Source organism: Trachurus japonicus, chromosome 24 (assembly GCF_045865225.1).
Source record: "Trachurus japonicus isolate A0001 chromosome 24, Traja_1.0".
NCBI classification, from domain to species: domain Eukaryota; kingdom Metazoa; phylum Chordata; class Actinopteri; order Carangiformes; family Carangidae; genus Trachurus; species Trachurus japonicus.
Window position 1 is genome coordinate 18075450 of NC_140930.1, and position 20008 is coordinate 18095457.

The 20008-nt window shown below is 40.4% G+C and overlaps 1 protein-coding gene across 2 annotated transcripts in view; it reads left to right on the plus strand.

Annotated features, from left to right (window-relative positions):
* The window catches only part of snx17 (sorting nexin 17), a 30745-nt gene extending 12311 nt beyond the window's left edge, over positions 1-18434 (plus strand). The window contains exons 6-15 of one of the 2 annotated variants that reach the window (XM_085770725.1): positions 189-279; positions 4095-4182; positions 11374-11443; positions 12084-12176; positions 12462-12665; positions 14929-15057; positions 15266-15343; positions 15860-15934; positions 16022-16063; positions 16173-18434. In XM_085770725.1, the coding sequence (XP_085626851.1) occupies positions 189-279; positions 4095-4182; positions 11374-11443; positions 12084-12176; positions 12462-12665; positions 14929-15057; positions 15266-15343; positions 15860-15934; positions 16022-16063; positions 16173-16292 (990 nt within the window). In that variant the 3' untranslated portion in view covers positions 16293-18434. Of the gene's footprint in view, positions 1-188; positions 280-4094; positions 4183-11373; positions 11444-12083; positions 12177-12461; positions 12666-14928; positions 15058-15265; positions 15344-15859; positions 16064-16172 lie in introns of both variants that reach the window. The other variant, XM_085770724.1, reaches the window with a different exon arrangement.
* Positions 18435-20008: the final 1574 nt, after the last annotated feature.

Below are 20008 nucleotides of genomic sequence, written 5' to 3' on the forward strand. Positions count from 1 at the left end.
AAATGCCACTGTTTTCATACCGAGCTGTGTCCTCCTCTGTTTTCAATCATTTCTTATCTTCATCCCTCATATCTCACTGAAAGATAATCAGATGAAGGAGTGACATGATAAAATCAGATTGTGAACATTAACACTCTGACTCTCCCCATCTCTATCTCTTCCTTTCTCTCTTTCTCATCTTTCTGCAGGCTGTTGCAACAAAGCTCGACCTTCCAGATGACCTTGTTGGTTATTTCAGTCTCTTCCTGGTTCGAGAGGGTGTGGACGGAGGTTTAACATGTGAGTTTCTACATCACCCAGTTTGACCTAATGCAACATTTCATTGTGTCTGTTATTAGTAGAGAGCTTTTTCCCTATAGTTCACTTAATTACTTATTAATTATTGGTCAATAAATATAGCAGTGAAATGGCAAAATAAACGGACACAGAAATCATTTGCAGCTGAAAGTTTATACTTGTCAGGCTCTAAGTAGATCTGCTTATTATTTAGATGCATCCTTAATCCATTTAAGAGCTTTTTATAATGCCAGAGCTGGAAATCAGCGGATAACTGGTGTTTTTTATCAAAGCAGCAGACTAAATGTCCTGTACACGCCGCTCTTTCATAGTAATGTAAACATAAACTACTTTATCAGGTCGGCGAAGGACTGTTCTCAGAAGACACACACAGGCGGACAAATTATTCTTGCAAACAGAAACAGAAGAAAATGGGATTTGGGATTAAAGGCTAAAACTTTTGTTAAGCTTCACTTTAGAATAACTTTTCTGCTAAACCAAAGGGCATTATGTTCTGTAATGTCATGCTCATGGGTTTGGTTTTCTCTGACTCTGAATCTTCCACAATGAGGTATAAAGGACTGCTCTGGCAGCGCTCCAGCAGCTCCGTTTATCTGTCTCCTTCTTTGGCAATTTCATTCTGTGAACTAATTAAAACACGACAGCATCACCACATTTCCTACTTAGTTTTCAGAGCAGAGGTTTAAAATAAATCAGTGATTATAGATGAATAAATGACTCACAAAACATAAACATAACATTTGTTTAAATATCCAAGCCCAAACTCCATTGCATGGCCACCAATATTAACATTTATCCTAAGATAAACACTATATGTACTTAACATTTAATATGTTTTGTCAGCGCTTGCTAATTAAGTTAGAATCAATTAATAACACAGTCAAACGTCCTGCCTGCTTGGGGGGGTGGAGCAGGTTGTGTGTTGCCAGGGTGTGGTAGCAGATGTGCTGGAATTGTATACGTGTGTGTATTGTGTGTCTAGCTTGTGTTTCATGAACACATCTGGTAAAAACAGGAGTGCTGGCAGGTATGCACACGATGACATGATGCTCTTCCTACTGTATCTATGACTAAAAATCATGATTCATCTATTGGAAGCTAAGTGAGGGCTGGACTTTGCTTATTTGTTGGCTGCTTCATGTTAAACAGTTGTGCAGTGTTTAAACTGGCACGTGTGTGCAGTGTTTTCAGGTTGAGAGTGTACTTACTTGCTGTGTCACGTGTCTAATCTGTGATGTCGGACACTTGTCAATTTCAAAATGGTGTTACGTTCTGGGCAACGAAGTATCGTTTCCTCTGTAAAGAGGAGACCTCAGAAATTAATCTGCACTTTGAGCTGCAAATTCATGATGGTATTGAATAGTAAATAAAATTATATAATTTTGTTAGTGATCAGTGTATTTGTATTTGTTGATCAGTGTATTTGTTGCCTGTGAACAGTTTGTCTGTTTGAAAATGTGCAACAAAATTCACACTTTTTCTCCTGCCTCCGCCAAGGGGCTCAAAATCATTCAAACTGCAGCTGCCAGGCTACTGACCACAACGAGCCATCCCTCTCACATCACCTCTGTTTTGACATAACACCAGTGACCTCCTGTAAAAATTAGAATAAACTACAAGATCTTGTTAATTACATACAAGGCACTGCATGACCTTGCCCCCTAGTTACTTTTCTGATCCCCACATTCCTCGCAATCTTCGCCAATCCTCAGATTTTGTGCCATTCACCCTCTCAAACTACAAAACATGCTGTTTCAGCCCCAACCATCTGAACTCATCGTCCCCAGTCCAAGAGATTTTCTGAATCTTTGAACAGTTTTAAGCAGCTTCTGAAAACCTGTGTCAGGCAAGGTTTTTTATAGACCTCCATCCCTGTGCTATCACAACCAGTTACTGTCATCATGCGAGACCCCCTCGAATCTGAGATGACAAGTCTCAAAGGACAAATTCCAAAATACAGAGGAGGATAGTGTAAAATAAAAATGTTGATATAACTAAAAGGGTATGGCCACAGTGAGGCTCCTTATTAACCATGTAAATATACGTATGTACAGTTTATGCCAGTCATACCCCTTTGTAACCGTTTGTCTTGATGCAATTCATCTGTGTTTGAGAGGCCAAGACAATCATATAAATCTGATTTAACCACGTCTCCTCTCAGAGATATATATACAGATATTAACATTAACATTAATTTACTGTGACAGCTGCTCCTTTAATATTTCATAGTGAGTTATCTGATTATGGGCAGTTCTACAAGTCAGTGTTTTATAGCAGTGGTGAATTTTAGCATGATGGGTTTCATCAATATAATGAAGCATTTAATTTTTGGGGGGGTTTATCCATTAAATGTATCAATTTACAATATCATCATCATGTTATAGACTAGAGTATAAAAATCTAACAATACCAGTGCTCCAGCAGCCTAGACTCTGATGATCCTCTGTCCTCTGAGCATTGGTGCTATAGTTGTTTCATCTTGTTTTGATCTTGCTTTAATTAAAGTGTACATGCAGTGTCAGTTGGCATGTGCTGATAACGTTATTAGGATTCAATTTAATGTTAATTTTGTGAGTGAGAGGCCATTAAGCCACAGTATTTTCTGTTCCCCCATCACTCTGTCTTGTGGGCTGCACACAGCAGAATTGTCCTAAGTCCCTTTTCCTAACCCACAGGTAACGGTGTGAATGCAAAACACTGTGTGGTATTTGCACCTGCGTTTGTTTCCACAAGGACAGTCACAGTGAGTCAGGCAACAGAGCAGGCAGCAGCAACAGCTTTCCACATCAAGATGCTTAAGTTTTCCATTCCATCACAGCACTGTTGGGTCAAATCCCCCTCTCTGTCCCTAAGGCGCTGCTCTTCTCTCCTCCTCCACCTGCCAAAATGCACCCCCCTCCCCCTCCCTCCATACTCCTCAAGCTAAATCCATTCCAGGCTGAAAATTGTGCCAGGTGAACTTGGAGAAACCCGTAAATATTGCAGGCATGCTGTATATTCTTGGCACAGTTTAGATCTGAAAATCTGAGTGGTATGAAAGAGAAGGGCCGTGTGTTAATATAACTCCAATACTAGAATAAATCCGGCGCAGCAGGCTGCGGATCAGACAGAACTGGTGGTGGGAGTATTGACATAAGGGTAGGTAGAAGAACTCAGTTCCTTACCGACAGGCAGCAGGTTTCCCAGAAGTCTGAGTGTAAATCAATATATGCTTTAAAATATGCAAAGCCATGTCAAGAAGACCCAGCATGTGCTCGTCTTCTTTTTGTGTGCAGTTTCCCGCTGATGATTTAGTGGGCAGAGGAATGCTTCAAAACATTTTAAGCATTCACTTTGTGCGAGTGTTTTTCACTTTTAATCCTGCAGAGATTTTCAACATCAAAGTGTCCAGTCCACCAGTGTTTCTGTGGCTCTGCACATAAAGAGAACATGAACAGACTTTTACAAACCTAATGGCAAACTAAAGTGCTCTTCGGCCTTTGTGTTGGTTGTGCGCTGTCCACATTTATTGTTGCCTGAAAATCCAGCAGAGGCAACAAGCACATGAGATCTCCTTTATTCTCCTGGGAGAATGGGCTACAATGAAACAGCTGCAGACTATGGACACACACACAGCTCGTTATGTGTTTTTACATTTGAATACTAACACACACACACAAAGTTTTACCCTTATGGGACCTATCCAGATGGAGTCTTCCCATCCTTGATTGTTTGTTGTTGGCATCATTATCCAAATGTCCTTGGGACTTTAGCTGCACTTGTGCCTCACTCTCTCTCTTTCTGTCTCTTTCTCTCAGTTGTACGGAAGCTACAGGAGTTTGAGCTGCCTTACGTATCCATTACCAGCTTGCGGAGCTCTGAATTTCACATACTCCTACGGAAAAGGTACCCACCACCTGTTCACATCATGATTTTGAATCTCATCATGTGCTTCCCTAAAGTGCTCTCCTCCACATCCACTGTAATTAGTGTGAATGCTGGAAGCATTCACACTATTGTTATTCAGTTCGGCCATTTTCTTTATACTTATTATTATTATTATTATTATTATTCTTACTACTTTCACCCTTTTTCAGACATCTTCTACTCCTTCATACTTTGTGCTATTTCAACCATTCATATATCAAAACGTGTGGCTTTTTCAGGACAAGGGTGCTATGACTTTTCTCTTTTATACTATTTATACTTTTTAAAATATTTAACTTTTTCTGCAAATTTTTTCCCATAGGAATGCATTGAAAACGTCTTCAAACTTTTAAAATCTTCTTACTTCTTTGAACCTCTAAAACTTCAGCATACTTTCTCCCACAGACTCCATTTGTCTTTTAAATTGTAGACAAACTTTTAATCTATTCCTGTATGACTCATCTTATTGATATCTTCAACAGTTTTAGATTGTTGGCTGTTTTAAAATCATTAAAATTTTTCACAAAATCCAACTTTATAATGGTTGTGTATTGCGCTTAACGAGCAGGGCTTAGAGTGAGTGACATCATCGTTAGAGTGAGAGGGATCGAAAAAACATTCAGGATTTTTTCTGGATAAATTGCCAGCACGGCCACAAATTAAACTCTAGACACATGATTTCCTCACCGGTTTCTAGCCACACTTGTCGTGTCTCATCTTATGTGCTCAAAACAGCAGACAGACTTACAGAATTGTCTCTATGAGCCTAATTGTCCAGCTAGATCCGCTCCAGTGGCTCATCCACTTCAATATAAAAGTAGGAGCAGATTTTTTTAGAAAAGCAGAAATGCCCCCCTTTTCTACCCTGCGACGGCAAGAAAAGTTTTTGCCCTACAAACATTTAATGCACATCAATGTGCTCAGGAAGGTCTCCTTGCCCCAGTAGTCAGACCACATTCTGATAAGAGTTATACGGTTCTCTTTTTCTGGGCTGTTTTGGGAAGCTGCACTGAGCTCAAATCTCTCTGCTCTGCTCTGCTCTGTGTGCAGTTGGCCAGCTGTTGGGGCCAGCTCGTTATCATGTCTATAAATAGAACAGCGCAGGTGCAGCCTGGCTTCTCGTTAAGATGTTTTTAAACACAGCCCCACACAGACACATGATAAACCAGACTGACAGAGGATGTCCACGCACAAACACAGGCATCACACTCACACAGACAGACACACACAGACACTCACACACAGTCACACATGCACACATACACAAACAGACAAACACACAAACACACAAACACACAAACACAACACTGTTCCACACAGTAAAATGTAAGCAGTTAGTTGAGTCACCATGGTAACTTCTGAGGGCAGGCTGCCACACAGGTGTAATCAATCAGATCATTAGGGAGAGAGGAGTTCTGTGGCGCTTAACAGTTTTACTTTCTGCACATGTACACGCAGACAGAGAGACCGTCAGACTCACACACCCAGACACACACACACACACACACACAGGTTTTCAGCTCAAATTCATCAGGCTCTCAATTATTTTATACTTTTGATGTAAACATCTCCCACAATTTATATTTTTCTCATGAATTTAAGTTCAGACGTTTAGTCTTTCCAACTCTATTAATAGTAGTACAATTACAGGTGGAGCCTGGGACATATGATGCAGCTTTTAACATGTGTCCTATCTATCTATCTATCTATCTATCTATCTATCTATCTATCTATCTATCTATCTATCTATCTATCTATCTATCTATCTATCTATCTATCTATCTATCTATCTATCTATCTATCTATCTATCTATCTATCTATCTATCTATCTATCTATCTATCTATCTATCTATCTATACCCCTCCCTATTTTTTAACCCCTCTGTCTCCTTTCTTTCTTTCTTTCTTTCTTTCTTTCTTTCTTTCTTTCTTTCTCTCCATTTCTGTCTTTTTACTTCTTTGTTTGTTTGATTGTTTCTTTCTTTCTTTCTATTCCTTTTCTCTTCCTTTGTTTTTACTCCATTTCTTTCTTTCTTTCTTTCACTCCATTTCTGTCTTTTTACTTCTTTGTTTGTTTGATTCTTTCTTTCTTTCTTTCTTTCTACTCCTTTTCTCTTCCTTTGTTTTTACTCCATTTCTTCTAAAATGTAAGCATGGTCGTCGCCATGGTAACTTCTGAGGGCAGGCTGCGAATCAATCAGATCATTAGGGAGAGAGGAGTTTTGTGGCACTTATCAACAGTTTTACTTTCTGCACATTTACACGCAGACAGAGAGACCGTCAGACTCACACACCCAGACACACACACACACACACACACACACACACACACAGGTTTTCAGCTCAAATTCATCAGGCTCTCAATTATTTTATACTTTTGATGTAAACATCTCCAACATATTTTTCTCATGAATTTAAGTTCAGACGTTTAGTCTTTCCAACTCTATTAATAGTAGTACAATTACAGGTGGAGCCTAGGACATAGGATGCAGCTTTTAACATGTGTCCTATCTATCTATCTATCTATCTATCTATCTATCTATCTATCTATCTATCTATCTATCTATCTATCTATCTATCTATCTATCTATCTATCTATCTATCTATCTATCTATCTATCTATCTATCTATCTATCTATCTATCTATCTATCTATCTATCTATCTATCTATCTATCTATACCCCTCCCTATTTTTTAACCCCTCTGATCTATCTATCTATCTATCTATCTATCTATCTATCTATCTATCTATAAACCCTTTGTCTCTCTTTTTCTTTCTTTCTTTTACTCCTTCATTTGTATTTTACATAACTTCTTTCTATCTTTCCCTCCCTATCCATCCATCTACCTCTTTCTATCTATCATCCCCCTCTCTCTTTTTCTTCTTTCTTTCTTTCTTCTTTCTTTCTTTCTTTTTACTTCTTTGTTTCTTTCTGTTTTTCTTTCTACTCCTTTTCTCTTTCTATGTTTCTACCCCATTTCTTTCTTTCTTTCTACTGCTCTCTGTATATATCTCTCTTTCATTTATCCACCCCAATATCTTTCCTTCTTTCTTACTACTCCTCTGTCTCTTTCATTCATTCTCTATTCTCTTTATGTTCTATTATTCTGCTTTTCTTACCTTTTTCTTTCTCTATCTACCCTTCTCTCTGTGTCTTCTTTCTTTCTGTCCTTTTCTTCTTTCTTTCTTTCTCCATCTACCCTTCCCATTTTCTTTCTTTCCTTCTGTCCTTTCCTTCTTTCTTTCTTTCTTCAGCTCATTCAGCTTTGTTTCAACAATTTCTTCAGCTCATTCAGCATTGCTTCCAGCATTCACACCATTTCCATTCTTGGAAATGTTTTTTCTAGTTATAGCTATGATTCAGTGTCCAGAGTATGCCTCCGTTATTTATCTGAGCCTGTAATGACGCTGGTCTGAGATCTCTGTTTCTAGTGAGCAGTACACAGATAAACTACATCTGCTGTATCAGTTTAATTCTCTAAGGTTTTCTGTTTTCATTGTGGGTGTTTCCCATTTTTTATTCCTTATCTGCCCTGAGGCACTTGTTCCCAGTGTGTCAGAGCAGCGGTTAGCCAACTGCAGACTCCTTATCCAGTGTCACCATCTCCCACAAAGTAGCTGTTAATTTGGAAAAGAGACCAGGGTCATTAGTTTTACCATTTACTCAGCTAAGGACAGTTATCATGAGCAGACAGGTTGCGCATTTGACACGAAGGGATTAGACAGGGACATAATTCTGATGTTGCAGCAGCGTGGAGCTGGACAATAAAATGTGTTTCAGTTGACACGACGAGTCCCCCACCCACTTAAACCTTCTCATGCAACAATTTTCGGTTACAGTAGCTAGAACATGAAGTGGCATCTAAGCATAACTTAAATTGGCTACCCACTGGATTAAAAAAAAAAGTACATTTACTGTAAAGCAACACTATGAAGGATTCGTGGTACTTTGGTTGAGAAGAGCAACTGTCTGCTACTGTGTCTTTCCCAGAGAAGCACAGTAGCCTACATGAATTTGTTGCCAGTGCCAGTGACCGTCATTGCCAGTAGGTCCGTGCCGAGCAAAACTCCAGAGCTCGAGGGAGGCTGGACGGCCGTGCAGCCCAGCTCAGGGCGCTTGTGTGTGAGTGAGAGGAGCAGGGAAACCGGGCTTGAGCTTGGTCTCTGGAGCTCAGCGTAGCTGCAGTACCAGGACCACGGTGTTCCTACCCGCACAGGAAAGTTACATAGTGCAGTTTCAACTGCTGGGACGCCACTCAGGCTGCAGCGGCCGCACCATTCATCCTATTAACCATTTTTCTACCACTTCATTGAGTTTAGAAACATTATTTTAAGGTCAAAAAACTACATCGTGTTGCTTTAATGCAATCGCTGTAATTTATGTTAATATAGAATTTCAGTCATTCTGTCCAGTCCTGCGTCCTGCTGTTTTTCAAGCGAAACAGGGAACTGATTTAACACATCAAAGTCTGTTTAAATGTCTTGGTGAGAGAACTGCAGCATACACTGAGAAAAAATACTGTATAAAGCTTTTTGTAGCTCCAGAGGGAGCCGTACAAAATCTGATAAATTGCCCGAAGTGATAGAGTCATCATCAACTAAGGCTGAAGAGTACAAGTTGGAAAATGATAGAAAAAAACCCATCCGAGTGTGTGAAGTAAGATAGAAGTGAGGTTGCTAGACTTCTGAGGCCTGCTCTTCATCTCCTCTTCAAGGCCACTTTAACTGCTGGAAGCGTAATACAACCGAATCTGTAACTGAACTTTTCCTGGTCGAGATGCATTATAGGTAATGTAGATGCCAGATTTTGGTTGGGAAGAAGAGTGCGGAATAAAAACAGATGATATTTCTGGTTCTGCTGCATCGATTTTGATTCCTTTCATCCCGGGTCTGAGTGCAGCGCTGCTTAATCTGTGTAGTCTTTGAAGCCTTTTAAACCGTGGACCTATGATCTACCTATGGATGTCCCACTGAAAACTGAACACCCAGGCTACACCTAGGTTTGTTATGTTACAGTAGAAAACTTGGTTTGAATTTTGGATGCATGCAGGGTGCACAAAAAACGTGAAGAGTGTCAAGAATTCCCATAAAAGTAAATCACCATCACTTTTACAGTCTCAACAAAAATGAGACATAATAAAACATCATAAAGGTCGTTTTACTTGACAACTGTTGGCAGGTGTTTTTTTTCACCAGAAGGGAGGAAGGAGTGAGGGTCACTTCAAAAATATGTGAAGCCTATTTAAAATTAAATCTGTTGTTTCTAACTAACCAAACACCTGGAGACACTTTTTCACACTTGATGTTAAATAGTGACCAATAGTACGTGTTTATGCTTTACTGCCCTCCAAAGGCAGAGCTCACATGATGTATATAAACAATATCTCCTTTGGTTTTACAGTTAAATCCTCTGATTCTGGTTCAGGTAATAATTCAAAGTTACAGAAAAAAAGCAAGCAAGAATTGTCTGTCCAAAAAACAAAAACAAAATTTGAGAATATGACGTAAATCTCTGTGGTTGGAGCAGCCAAACAAATCATGTGCATGGAAAATACTGATGCTGCTTTCCCCCTTCAGTCTGAATCTCGCGACTGATCTCCTCCTAAACTTCACATTTTTCTACTTCCTCATGTGTCTGTTCTTTCGTCACCCTGCCCCCTGCTGACTGAGGTACACAGGATGTTTACTTTCTTTCTGCCTCAAGGAAAGTCTTAGTCCTCCTGACCTAGTTTCACTGTGCAGTGTAGAGCAGGGAGGGAAGAGTGAATGTAGAACTAACAAGTGGAGGTGGAGGAAAAACAGACCCCCAGTGTATGAGATCCAGGGGAGGGTCGGGCTAAAAATGGAGGAGCTGCTGCCTCTGTCCAGCGAAAACATTAAATCAATTTCATGTCAACCTTTTTCATGTTTGAGTAGTTGTTGTTTTTTAGGTCAGCAGCACTATGCACTTACAGATTTGTAATGCTACATATTTGAAGTGCTTAATTGACACTAATTGACATTTTCAATTAGTATATGCTGTAAGAGAATTCAAAAGCCAGCCTGTGCGTCTTGGCAGGGGCTTCGAATTCACATTTAAGTGCAACTAAAGCTGCAAAAAAAAAGAAAAGCACTCACAGATGAACACATCTTGACTCCACTATTCATATTCTCTCACTCTCTTCCTTTCCCTCCTCCTTTCACTCTCACTCCATCTTCCTTTCCCTCGTTACCTGCTTTGAATTTCTGATGTGGCGAGGCAGCATGCTTCGTCTCTGCTTGAACAACTTCTCCATCCAGCAGCACTCCTGTGTCATGAAATTACAACATGTTAAATTTCACGCCTGTGCTGAAGTGCGGGGAGACATGAATGATATTTTGCTCGAGCACAAAGGTGGATGAAAAATTCAGAGCTGCTCCAACTCAGACGGTATTAATCCTATCCTGAGGTATGAAACCAGTGTCAGTTAAATGAAGAAATTTAATCACACAGAGTGGAAAATATGACTCAAATCATTTTCATCAAGAGTGACTGGTTTGCCAGATGTGATCTTTTGCAACTTTTCTTTCTTTCATTTAATCACATTTGTGACATTTTCACATCTGCTCCCAGACCTGATGGATGGGATTTCATGCATATTTTTTTTTTTTTACTTTTAACCATCACGCTCCACTCCTCAGGCTGCCCTCCGGCACCAACACATCAGCAATATTTATAATCCACATCATGATCAGCAGACTAACCAGACAAAATGACCCAAGAGATGAAAACTTAACACTGCTGCCTCCCTGTTATTGAGTCACTCTCATTTTACTGATTTGCAAAGAGTCAGTTTAGTTCTGTATGTGACGACACGGTAGATTGTACTTTACTATAGGGGCCTAAAAGTTGGCATTGTCTAAAGAAAACCACAGATCTCCAAATAAGGTGGTTTTCAGTTTTCATTTATGGGATTGTAATCTACAGAAATTATTTAAAAAACAAGTTGTGAGAAAAATACATTTTTTTTACACAACTGGGGAAAAAAACCTTGTTTTCATGACAAATGTCAATGGATACGATGCTATATTGTGTTGTTGAGTGTGCAGACGGAGTTATAGGAGAAAACTGGTGCTGTCGATGGTAATTATGATTGATGCTAGAATAGATATTGGTTGAAAGTGATTGTCTGTGTCGTTTCCCCCTGCAGCTATTGGGACATGGCGTACGATGCTGACGCGATGGACAACAGAGTTGGTCTGAATTTGCTATATGCCCAGGTAAGCAACAACTTTGGTGAACCAGAGGGTGTATTTTCAGCTGTAGCAGTGGTCTTCTTTTTGTAAATCTTATTTTCCTTGAGGTGTGAAACCAAACACATCTGTTGTGATTTCATCGATCGCATATGGAGCCAGCTTCACATCAAGAGAACTAAATCAAGCATCTGCTACATCCTCTTGGCTGCCAAATGCTTTCGTCCGTCCCCTGGGCCTCTCCATTATCTGAGAGCGGTGTTAGCTTGTTTTGACTTTGCAACACCCTGATTCCTGTACCTCTTTGTGGCCCTACGTGATCCTATTAATAACGGATTTCCTTCGCCATGACAGCTGTCATCTGTTATGTATTAAGCATTTTTGGTGTGGCTAATTTGATTAAAATCTGGAGCTGAGGAGTGTTGCCTCTGTGCTGCAGAGAGAGAGGGGGTGGCTGGGTTAAAATAAGGAAATGAAAGAAAAATAAATTGTGTTTGCAGCATGTGCATTTGTGCATGTTTCTGTGTAATTATTTGTGGAGCTGCATGGTTTCCACGAAAGGCTCAGGGTGCGATTTCTCCCACATGTACAAAAACCAAACAAACTCGCTTTGTTTTGTTCGTCTGTGCAGAAAGATGAAGTTGAGTTCTTGTGTTTGCTTCACCAGACAGTGTCTGACATTGAGCGAGGCTGGATACTCGTAAACAAAGACCAGCACAGGCAGCTCAAATCACTGCAGGAGAAAGGCTCAAAGAAAGAGGTAAGCAAGGGCATCTTGTAGGTTATTCAGCCTGCACAGTTTCCAATCCAGCTGATACTCGATGATACTAAATGTCTTTGTCCGAGGATAAATCTTTAGACCTCACAGAGCACTGCCTCCAGTGTATTCTGTTATGCAATTAGCCTAGTTTTTCCCATGATATGAATTTTTAATCACATCAATCCAGCAGAGAATTCAAAGTTTATTCTCCAGGGATTAGACTGAGACAGAATCGTTGGAAAAGTTACTCATCTAAAAATGTTTTTCGTGACGTTTCCTTCCCAGTTCATCCATCTAGGTCAGACCCTCAAATATTACGGCTATATCAAGTTTGACCCATGTATTACCGACTTCCCCGAGAAGGGCTGCCAGGTCATCGTCAGCGCCGGCAACAACGAGCTCAACTTCCACGTCAAGCTGCCCAACGAGCAAATGAAGGAGGGAAGCTTCAAGGTCACGCGCATGAGGTGCTGGCGAGTCACGTCTTCTGTAAGTGGAACCGTGTGCAAGCGAGCATGAGGATGAGTGAACTCACCTGCAGGCACGTTCACATCTCTGAGGATCTGAAAGAATCAAACTCCAATCCCTCCACTTTATTAGGAGGCTGTGACTTTGATGACACAGGAGACTTGGCTCCAGCCAGAGTCCCCTGTTTACCAGCCTCCTCTCACCACCACAACACAAACTAATGTCTCTTGTCTTGCCAAGCTTTAGTTTTTACTCCTACTGCTCGCTGAAAGTGCTGACCTCCACACCATCTGTCTTCATCAGTCCAATTATCCCAACACACAGCCCACGCAAGGATAGTGCTTTATTGATCCAACAGCATCCTTTGTTTAAACTGATAATTGTCCTTTGGCGAGGAGGGAATCTCATGGCAACTATTACAACTAACGCCCCACCCCCCCAAAGAAAAATAAAATAAAATAAAACCCGAGACCTTCAGTGAAAGGAAAGAGCAGAGGTGCTGTTTTCATACAGCCAAGGATTCATGTTTAACCGTATTGTTTAGACGTGTCACCTAGCAACTGCTGAGACTGAACTGCTGTCAAGGTCTGTGAGCTCAGCAGATGACAGTGATGGATTTGATCAGACCTGCGCATCTTAGGCGGTAAATGAATGCAGCGGTGGAAGTCAGCCGAGACTCTGTGTGAGGACAAAGTTGCACACGAGCAAAATGTAGAATAGTAACACTATAAAATAAATTACTTTTAAAGGGATATTCCACAAATATGAGACCTGAGGACTTGGCCTAATCTGTTGGTTCACTGTTGTAAATGTGGTAGCCAGTGGTTTTGGAGCTTGTGTGCTGGAGATTAAAAGGATTTCTCGGCCTGAGCTGCATCGCTTTAAAAAAATATATGTTTCTCCAACTTAATGGAAGTACGTAAGAACCCTTTCAATTTTACTTCCTACATTAAACTCTCATTTCGAAACTGTAGTAGCTGGCAAGAGATCAGGAAAAAAAATCACTTCTCTAAAAAATAAAATAAAACATCTTAAGAACCGTCACCTCAGAAGAAATGAGCATGAATTAAAAACCAGCGTGCATCACATGGAGTTTCTTTCTGCTCTCGCCCAGTCAGCCGTCTTGAGGAGACAGTTCCTCTAAAAGCTGGAAAAGCTCACTTTCACTTCTTTGACTCGTTAAGAAAAACATTACACGAAGCGCACAGTACATCTTTCTCCCCCATTTCAAAAGACAAACAATTTTACAGACGCAAAGGCCTTGATTATGTAGAGATGGCGAGTAAACAGGTCACTTTTTGTATCACATTAGCGCTGGAGCAGCAGCTATTACATGTATGACAGAAGATTTTATGATTCATCAAAAGTTCATTTGCACAGAGATCTGAACACAGGGCAACGCATCTAAAATTATAATGCATGTTGGCTTGTCTGATTGCATATTGAGCCCACCCTCCAACCCCCATCCCCACCCCTCTCACTGTCCAGCAGGGTGATTAATTCCTCAGCTCATTCTCAGAGGTCAAAGTCATTTTAATGAGCCCTTTCCTCTCCAACAGACTATTCAAAACATCTCATTTGGTGCAGCAGTACAACCCCCTCCTAGCAAATCTCAAAGTGCATCGGGAAGAGCACGTATAAACAGCTTACGCGTTTGTGTATGTGTGTGTGTCCCCTTTGTTTTGTTTTTATCAGTATTCAGTATTTATGTTGTCTTTCTGTGTGTGGTTAGTATGGGAGGTACAGTTTGTGGCCCAGAGGAAACTGACTCAGTGAGGAGCACAGGATTCATAAATGAGGAACGAGGGCTCATCTCTGGGGAGCTGCGTGTGCGTGTGTCACTGAAAGCATTTGAAAGCATTTGAAATTCTGTATTGCTTCGTATCTCCTTTCTTTCTTTCTTTGCACCCATGGTAATCTTTTAGCACGTGTCGTCTCAAGATTTGGCCAGCTGTCACTTTTGATGCAGCAGCAGCTTAAGAAGAGGAGATGAAGAGATGTAGGATAGAAAATGTGATTTAGCTGCTTTCATGTACACGACTCCCGAGTCATAGAGTAGAATAAAAAGAAGCCTATCATCTTACTGAAGAGTGTAAGTTGGATTTTGGCTAAGAAATATGGAAATCTGTCTCTTTCTGTCATTTTAAACACAGGAGGTTAAAAACTGACAATAGAATCACATTAATTCACAAGTGGTTGATGGAAGTTACAACGGTTGTGAAGTAGTCATGTTACTAATGCTGGCTTTTTTCTTTTCTTTTCTTTTCTTCTTGCAACACTATAGCAAGTCCCTATCGCCAACGGTACGACCAATCCCTGCAGCTCATCCAAGTGTGAGGTCAAGCTAGAGCTGGCCTTCGAGTATCTGATGAGCAAGGACCGCCTCCAGTGGGTCACCATCACCAGTCAACAGGTAGGAGGCCACTGACGGGGTCAGTGTGGAGGCAGCAGGTGTTTCATGTGATTGTTTATTGCGTTTATAATGAACAGAGCATTTTGTCTCTGTCATTCTTCCTCAAATTAAATATCCCAGTGTGTCTATTTTTGATTCAGCTCGACTCAGCGAGTGTTATTCTGGCACAGTGCTCTGCATATTACTGAATGTGACTCTGTGATTTCAGGCTATCATGATGAGTATCTGTCTTCAGTCAATGGTGGATGAACTGATGGTGAAGAAGTCGGGTGGCAGCATAAAGAAGGTTTGTGTTTCATAGCTGTATCATTTTGAAACAACCTGTCATTTAACAACCAGTCACTTAATTTCCTACATTTACAGAAAATGAAGTTTCTTTTTTTTTTGATCCCTCAGAGGTTTATTACAAGATTTCTTTGCACATGAACATTATTTAAAAAAAGAAAGAAAAGAAAAATCACAATTCTTCAACTTCAACAGCAAATACTTTCTTTTATATCGCGTCACCCAGTGAGTCTGGTGTTGGTGTCTGAGTCATCCTGATAATTTTTTATTCTGCTGTAACTCTCTGCAGAGCAAACATTAGGTTCATTTTATTTTTAATTTTTTTAATATTTATTGTTTTTCCTTTGGAAAATGAAGTTTCCATATTTACACACCAGCCTTTCTCCATTTAAACAGATTAGCAGGTATTTTGTTTTTTTTATTCAGACTGAGGAGATAAGTCATGTTCTGTACTGATCTAAATGTTAAATAAAACTCAGTGTTGACTGTGTTTTTGCCGTCTCCTGTGTCCATCCAGATGCTGAGGAAAAAACACAACGGCTCCATCCACCGATCAGAGAGTCTGCAAGCTGTGAAATCTCCCCCTCTGCTGGTGAGAGACGGGATAAGTTTCTTTTTGTTTTGGACTTTGGACAGGTTTTTCTTTATACATAATGTTGTTTTTTTTCCTTGGCTGCAGGACTCCCCCGACCCGAACCGTGAACAAATCGTCAAACTCTCAGTGAGTACATTTTGGCATTAATTTTTCAGAGCTGGAACAGAACCTGAAACATATTCTGTTAAATCAATGTCAGTCCAGTGTTACTTACACTATTGATTATTCCATTCAGACCAAGCTAAGCTCAGTGTCGCTCCGAGGGATCAGCGCCTCCAACTCGGCAAACGACATCAGTGGCAATGATTTCCACGGCAACTATGCTTTCGAGGGAATCGGGGACGACGACCTGTAACCTTCCCTGCACAAACACACCTTCAATTCTCCCTCCTCCCCTCTTCATTCCACTGTCAACAAACGGGATGACAAAGATTATGAGCCGAGCCGAACCGAGCGGACCACACACTCGTCCGATTCTGCAAGATTGTAGCTTCTTCCTGGAGAAATCGCTGCCTTAAGCTCTCATTTAATCTTTGACAGAGTCCTTTATTTCAGACTCTCAAAAGTTTGTCTTGATTTGTATTCGAGTTACAATCATCACATTCAATTGGAACTGGGTCCCCATTTTATTTAACTTGTGGCTAACAGACAGTTCATGGCATGTAAAGCTACAGGTACTTAAATAGGGAAGCTTCCTGTATGTTACTGACCAATCCTACTTCTTTCACTCACACTGAGTACTGGTTCATCAGCAGTATGTGTGAAGCTCCATCATGCAGTGATATTCTTGAGGTACAACAGTTGAGTTAAAATATTGTAAACTACATGAAGAATACCTGCTGGCTGCATGTTCCTTTCCAACCAGAGCCAAATGTTTAGTTTAGTTTAGTTTAGTTAGACCTGGCACTAGTGATAATACAGCAGTCCTGGACGTTGAGAGTTGACCCAGCGTCCAGCGAATGTGTTGGAATTGATCTTAAAACTGTAGACTATTCAGAGCACCTGCTTGCTTATTATGGATGATCAATGTTTGGCTTGGCTATATACCAAAACATCATGTTTTTATACTGTTAGTGATCCTCTGTGTGCCATGCTATTCATCATGTGCCAAGTCGGTAAATATCTCAGCAAGATACCAGTGGTGTTTTCAGCTTAACGTTCTCAAGGCACAGTCACTCATACTGCGTTCAGAAATAGTCTGATGCCTTAACTATTTGTCTTTTTCTTTTTTTGCTACCTTGTCATTCAGTCGTGACATGGGTTCACACAGTACACGTCAGTGTCCGCCGGCGTTACCTAGAATCTTGCAGAACTTGATAGATGGTTGATTTGGCCGCGCTGCTTGCACTTGCTGAACTGATCATTTTGCACAGTATTACAGGTGGAGATGAATGTTTGAGTGGAAGCTTGATCATGACTTTAAACATTTTGTGGAGATTGTTTCCAAGGGGCTCTGTAAATCCATCTGTGATTTTTTTTTTTAACCAATTTTTTAAGGTTTCTCATAAATGCCAAATTATAGTTTACTAAAGCATTTTGCACAAAATAAACATAAAAAATTATGACAATGTCACTTTTTATATTATGTACATGCAATTAAGTATTCTGAACATTTACTAATATCTTTATCATCATAGCTTATTGTAATCAAATAGATCAAATGTAATCTAAGCTGTATAGAACAACACGTTGAAATGGACTAACATTTATCATTGTTTACATAATGTTTAGGGGACTTTTAGTTAAAAAGTGTTTACAAATTTTGCATCTGATTTTCTTGGTCTTGTTGGTTTTGGGCGAGTGACGGCCGAGCGTTCTTAGGGGCTTCAGTTCATTTTCAATTTGTACGTACGTGGTGCCAATCATCTCAGAGGATTTCACCGCAAAAGGTGCTTTGGTGAAGTGACTAATGTGATCACAATTGCTGGAGTGAGTAAGGTTCATGGAGGGCAGGCAACAAAATGAACATATCCCACTGTTTTATAAGAGATTTCATTCCATTTCATGTTTCTTTTTTTAATTGCTGGTAGCTTCAGTTATTCTACAAAGTTGCCTCTGTTCTGAAGCCTCTAAATGTAAATCAATGCCAACCTATCGACAGCTTTACTCTCACTGGTAGCCACAACTGTCAACAAAATGTTCTCAATATCAATGTCCTGTTATTTCACTGCTGTGCTTCTTTGTCTTTAGTCATATGTTGTTCAAGTAGAGGGATGTGTTTGTCACCTGTCATCTTTATTTTCTCTATTCCTGTCAGTACCAAGTACATGGAAGCTGCAAGGTCCTGGATGTTAATAAATGTGTAGGTGCCAAATCACACATTAAGTGCATTAAAGTCGGCGTCACCATTAAACTAAATGTCAAATCTCACAAAAATTGTATTGACTTGATTCATTCCACTACTTTTCGGTTAAGTTGATTTTTAGTGGTTGAGGTCAGTGACAACTGTCTGGTCTGTTGTTGTCATGATGCTAAAATAAACTCTGAAATTAGACGACCTCTTTGCTCTCCGTCGTCAGTTTATGGTCCATTTGAGTCATTTCTTCATCACTGCTCTGCATCACTCCAACGTTCATTAACAGCAGCAGCTTTGGTCCCCTGCCATCAAATATGACAGGAATGTTACTCACAGCAACAAGCTGGAGTGTTTTTTGTTGTTTTTCACACCCAGCATTTTGACGTATAACACAAGGAAAAATTTATCAAACTAATTTTTATGATGAACTCTCTATCACTATTTTTGTTTCACAGTCCTTACATAGTAACACCTGTGTGTTTTTTCCTGCTGTCTGATAAAACTTAAATCAAACACCTTTCAGTTCATCACTTCCCCCTCATCAAACTACACTCTGCACCCCATAATGACAGAATTTTATAAAAATTTTGCAAAAACAAGAGTTATCACATTGACAGATTGTAACGAGACCTTTTGCTTGGATAGCTTTAGCTCATGTGTCTCGTTTCTCTTGATCATCAGATAATTCCACCTCCGGGGCCGTGGTCCAGCTGTGGTAAGACCAGCTGATTGGACACGATTGAGAAAGACACGCACCTATTAACAGAAATGACCACAGCTGATGAATCACATCAGTGTGAAGTGAAAGGAGGAGGATGGCACTGGCTGCAGAGCTCAGAAACAGGAATGTGTTGAGGCACGGATCTCTGGCAAGGCTACTAAAATTAAAAGCATCGGCGGTTCCCGAGAGCGCAGTGGCCTCCATAATTCGTAAATGGAATCACTGCAGCACTCCTCAGATCTGGGCTTTATGGCAGAGCGTCCAGACAGAAACCTCTCAGTGAAAGACTCATGAAAGCCTCTCGTATTTTGTATAAAAAGCCCCCTAAGGACTTTTCAGACTGTGAGAGATAAGATTCTCCGCTCCGGTGAAACCAGGACTGAGCCGTTTGGCCTAAATTCTGAGTGTCATGTCTGGAGGAAACCAGGCCCTGCTCATCACCTATCTGATATCAACCCAATGGGGGAAATCTGGTGGTTTGTTCTCCAGTGACAAGGACAGGGAAACTGCTCAGGACTGAGCTAAGTTTCGCCCAAGTGTAGACATCTTTAATAAAAACCTAGTCATAAACACTCAGACTGAGCCAAGGATTCACCTTCCTAAAGGACAGAGGTGAAGAGAATCTGCAGAGAGACAGAAAATCCCCAAATCGTGATGTGCAAAGCTTGTTGAGTCATACTCAATAAGTCTCGAGGCCGTTCTCCCTGCCAAAGAGTCTTCAATTACCTGAGTAAAGTGCCTAAATACTTATATCAACGGGGTATTTCAGTTTTTCCCTTTTAAGAAAGAGGGGAGGACATCTGTTTTCACTTTATCATTGATGGATAAGGGAAAATATTACTTTTTTCATTTAGCATGAGGCTGCAACACAACAATATGTGGAAAAATCTGAAGGGACCTGAACACTTAAATTTTGGGCCACAGAACCAAAACTGTGATCTTCAAGGTCCTTTGTTTATTTTCAGTCCCTCCAGGGATAACACTTTGTGGGTGTTGTTTACTATGAGCTGCCCTTTTTTCTTTTTTACACTGTGCATAATAATTTGATGGTGAA